The sequence below is a fragment of the Chinchilla lanigera genome, unplaced genomic scaffold (genome assembly GCF_000276665.1).
Source record: "Chinchilla lanigera isolate Chin_1 unplaced genomic scaffold, ChiLan1.0 scaffold00110, whole genome shotgun sequence".
Classification (NCBI taxonomy): domain Eukaryota; kingdom Metazoa; phylum Chordata; class Mammalia; order Rodentia; family Chinchillidae; genus Chinchilla; species Chinchilla lanigera.
The window spans coordinates 3,400,265-3,404,648 of NW_004955511.1; the positions used below are offsets into that span (position 1 = coordinate 3,400,265).

A 4,384-nucleotide genomic window follows, 5' to 3' on the forward strand; every position below is an offset into this window, starting at 1 on the left:
CATCTTTTACCTAAAATAGTACAATGTGCTATTTGTTTAGTATCTGTCATCCTTACCCTGCTAAATTCAATTATCAACAGATTTGCTAGAGTGATATTTTTAAAAGATACATTAGATTATGTAACATTTTGGTCCCAGTCTTATTATGCTCTCCAATCTGACTCAAAATAAAAGGTTAAGAGCTCAAAATACAGGATGAGATCATTCTGGCTTCCATAGCACTACATCTCTCACTTGAACTTTCCTCCTCCCTGCAAAAAAATCATATTGATTTTTGTGCTGTCCCTAGAATGTATTCTTGGCATCTTCAAACCCCAGCACCACATTATGGTCCTACCACCTAGTGTGCTCTTCCTCTTAATATAACCAGGGTCTGCGTTTTTGCTTTCTCCAAGCTTTTGCTTTGGTCAGTTTTGTTCACGAGCCTTTCCCTCGCCGTCGTATTTAAAACTATCCTCACTCACCTCTGTCCTTACTTTTGCCTCACCCAGCTTCCTAAAAAGCTTCTCTACACATGACATATTTCCACCATTCATTTTATTTTACAGCAGCCTTCCTTTCTAAAATTTCATTTGCATAGAAAGTGCTGTTTTCCCTTTTATTTGTAGTATCTTGGGCAGTGTCTTATTCATGGTAAACAATAAAACTTAGTGGATAAAATGCATGATTTAACACCATTTCTTTTTTGTTTTTTTTTTTTCCTTTGTTTTTTTTCTGATACCGGAAATCAAACTCATGACCTTGCGCTTGCCAGACAGGCGCTGTGCCACTGAGCTAAATCCCCAGCCCCTAAAATGCATGATTTGATATACTCTTTCCTGCTACAGTATAAGTCAAGCTCTGAAGGATGTTTAGTCTAAATTATTTAGCTAAAAATTTTAATGACAAAATTTCAGACTTAATTTTGTAAAGATTGTTGATTTGGAAAAGTAAGTGGAGATTCCATAACAGGCATTTACACAGGCTTCAGAAAAATTCCCTATGAAGATTAGTTTATATCCAAAGTGACTCAGAAAATAAAATGATTCTTATACTTGGCACAAGTGGAATGGCTTCACACATTCATAGAGAGGAATATTGTAGGAGGAAACTACATAACAGGAAAGTAAAAGGAGTTCAGGAGGAAAGCAAAAGAGGTGAGTAATGCTATCAAGCCTTTGTTCTAGAAGCTCCACCTTATGTGAGGCACCTCTTGAACCATAGGTACATCAAACCCTCTGACTGAATCATGACATCTAAAGAGTTAGACAACTCCAGTTTGCAATGTAATCTTATTTTTTGTTTTGTTTTGTTTTGGGGTTTTTTTTTTCTGGTGCCAGGAATCGAGCTCATGACCTTGTGCTTGCCACGCAGGTGCTGTGCCACTGAGCTAAATCCCCAGCCCCCTGTAATCTTATTCTGATAACAGCTGATGGGGTAATTGGTGGCCAGGTGGCATTACACACACCACACAGGTGGAGCTGAGTATGCGTCCCAAGATCCCTGATGTGAGCCATGTTAAAGGTGTGGTATCAAGGACATGCGAATGTGACATTCAAAAATTCTTTAAGGTGATAAAGCTAAAAACTGTTCTTTTATACATGTAGTTATTCTTTGCACATTAATTTCTATTAGTTTCCCACTGCAGTAAGTTACACCCCTATATACCATACCATTCCATGAGACTGCTTTAGGTCAAGGTTGTTTCACATAACTTTTACTATCATGACAGGAAAGATAAACTAATTCAATTATGCATTAATTTCACTAAGTGCCATAGTCTAAAGGCTTGTGTATTGTCAACATTCTTAAATTGGAATCCTAACATCAAGGGTGATAGTGTCACAATGTGAGACCTTTGGAAGATGATGAGTTAATGAAGGAAGAGCTCTTGGGACTGGGGTCAGTGACCTTATAAAAGAGATCTCAGAGAACTAGATAATCTCTTTCACCAGATAAGAACACAATAAAAATGTACAGGCACAAACCAGAAAGCAGGATGTCACCAGATAGCACAACTGCAGCTGCTGGTCTCGCACATTCTAGCCTTTAAATCTGTGGGAAATACATTGATGTTTAGAAGCTATCCATAGGATAGGGAAACAGTTGGAGAGAACTTACCTAATGTGTACAAGACCGTAAGTTTAATATCCAGCACCGAAAAATAAAATAAAAACAGAAAACTCAAATACAAGTAGAAGCTACCTACACTATGGTACTTTGCTACACAAGCCCGAGGAGACTAAGATTATGAGTTATTTGACTTTAATGCAAAAATCAACTTGTATTTCTTTTAGAAATTTAGAAAGGGAAGTTCGACCTTTGCTATTAGTAATTAACATGCCAAAATTTAATAAAATTTTCTTGTCTGTAGTTAGTTCCATCTTCCAAGAAGTGAGGATGTTGGAATATGCAAATTTCTTCATCTGGCACAATAATTTACACGATAACAATAATTTAAGGTTGCATTTTTGTTGTTATGGCATATCGTGGAAAGAGCTACAGCAGTGCTGAAATCAGCCACCCCGTGCACAGCCTGAGAGAGCTCAGCAGGTGCCCCGCCCGCCACTCTGATTCTTCTTCCTCACTGCCCCGGGGCACCACCTAGCTCCCCATGGAGAACAGCACAGCCGTGGCTGAGTTCATTCTGCTGGGGTTAACCGATGACCCGGGACTGCAGATCCCGCTCTTCCTCCTCTTCCTCCTCGTCTACCTCAGCACTCTGCTTGGGAACCTGGGCATGGCCGCGCTGATCCTGCTGGACGCCCGCCTCCACACGCCCATGTACTTTTTCCTCAGTCACCTCTCCCTGGTGGACTTCGGCTATTCTTCAGCCGTCACTCCCAAGGTGATGGCGGGTCTCCTCTCGGAGGACAAGATGATGTCCTACAACGCATGTGCCGCCCAGTTCTTCTTCTTCGTAGCCTTCATCACTGCAGAAAATTTCCTCCTGGCCTCCATGGCTTATGACCGCTACGCGGCAGTGTGCAGACCCCTGCACTACTCCACCACCATGACCACCAGCAAGTGTGTTTGTCTCCTCGCAGCCTCCTATGTCTGTGGCTTCTTGAATTCCGCCATCCACACTGGGAACATCTTCAGGCTCTCCTTCTGCAGGTCCAATGTGGTAGATCACTTCTTCTGCGATGCCCCTCCTCTCCTGGCTCTCTCCTGCTCAGACAGCCATGTGAGTGAGATGGTCATCTTTCTAGTGGTGGGTTTCAATGCCCTCTCTGCTATCCTGGTCATCTTGATCTCCTACCTGTTTATATTCATCACCATCCTGAGGATGCAGTCTTCTGAAGGACGCCAGAAGGCCTTCTCCACCTGTGCCTCCCATCTCATCGCAGTCTCCATCTTCTACGGGACCGTCATCTTCATGTACCTGCAGCCCAGCTCCAGTCACTCCATGGGCTCTGACAAGATGGCGTCCGTGTTCTACACCATGGTCATCCCCATGCTGAACCCCCTGGTGTACAGCCTGAGGAACAAGGAGGTCAAGAGTGCCTTGAAGAAGGCTGTGTGGAAAGCAAAGTCTTCTGTGGGATTCCTGATTTAGTTCTAGAGTGTCTGTCACAAGACAATTTCCTCCACCTTACATAGATAGATGATAGATATAGATAGATAGATAGATAGATAGATAAAAAATTTACCTACCTATCCCACCAATTTCTTATTTATTCCATTTTTATTATATATATTAAGTTTACAGACCAAAATTGTTGAAGAACATCTGAAAATAATAGGTTGGACTTACCTATGAATGTGGAATTCTGATTTTTAGAACTCCTTTTTAATAAACTCTCAAAGCTCACATGAGGCCAAGTGTGGTGGCACATGCCTGTAATCCCACCATTTGGGAGGCTGAGGCAGGAGGATAGTTGCAAGTTCGAGACCAGCCTGGGTTACAAAGTGAGCTCAAGGCCAGCCTGAACTGTATAGAAAGACCCTGTCTCAAAACAGCAACAAAAAAAAACTCACATGCACATGCCCAGTACTTTTAAGCACTGCCCACATTTGTGTCGTCTATGAGAAATGAAGGAGCTCACACATCTACATATGGAGATACGTATTTAAGGCCTATGTGGAATGGGTTTGTTGTTGTAATAGAATCTAAAGCAATTATTTAAGTATCAGTGACCACGTTCTTAATATTAAGAATTTCACTTGTTTAGGGAAGACAATATAAAAAACATAAAACATACTATAAATTTGTCAAAATGTTAGCTTATTAAAATTTTATATATTTTAGTGCCTCCATCTACAATGGGAATATTTGTAATTAATTAAAATTAAGTAAGTATTAACAGTATCTGTTTACTGGGTTCAGGGTACATCTCAAAACAAGAGAACAGCAGACAGGGGCTGGGGATTTAGCTCAGCGGCAAAAAGCGCCTGCCTGGCA

General features: G+C 41.3%; 1 protein-coding gene across 1 annotated transcript; it reads left to right on the top strand.

The window, feature by feature from the left end:
• The first annotated feature begins 2,593 nt into the window (after positions 1-2,593).
• On the top strand, positions 2,594-3,538 carry LOC102007924 (olfactory receptor 5B12-like). The gene has a single exon (XM_005408265.1). It carries the CDS (start codon positions 2,594-2,596, stop codon positions 3,536-3,538), a length of 945 nt encoding a protein of 314 aa, XP_005408322.1.
• Positions 3,539-4,384: the final 846 nt, after the last annotated feature.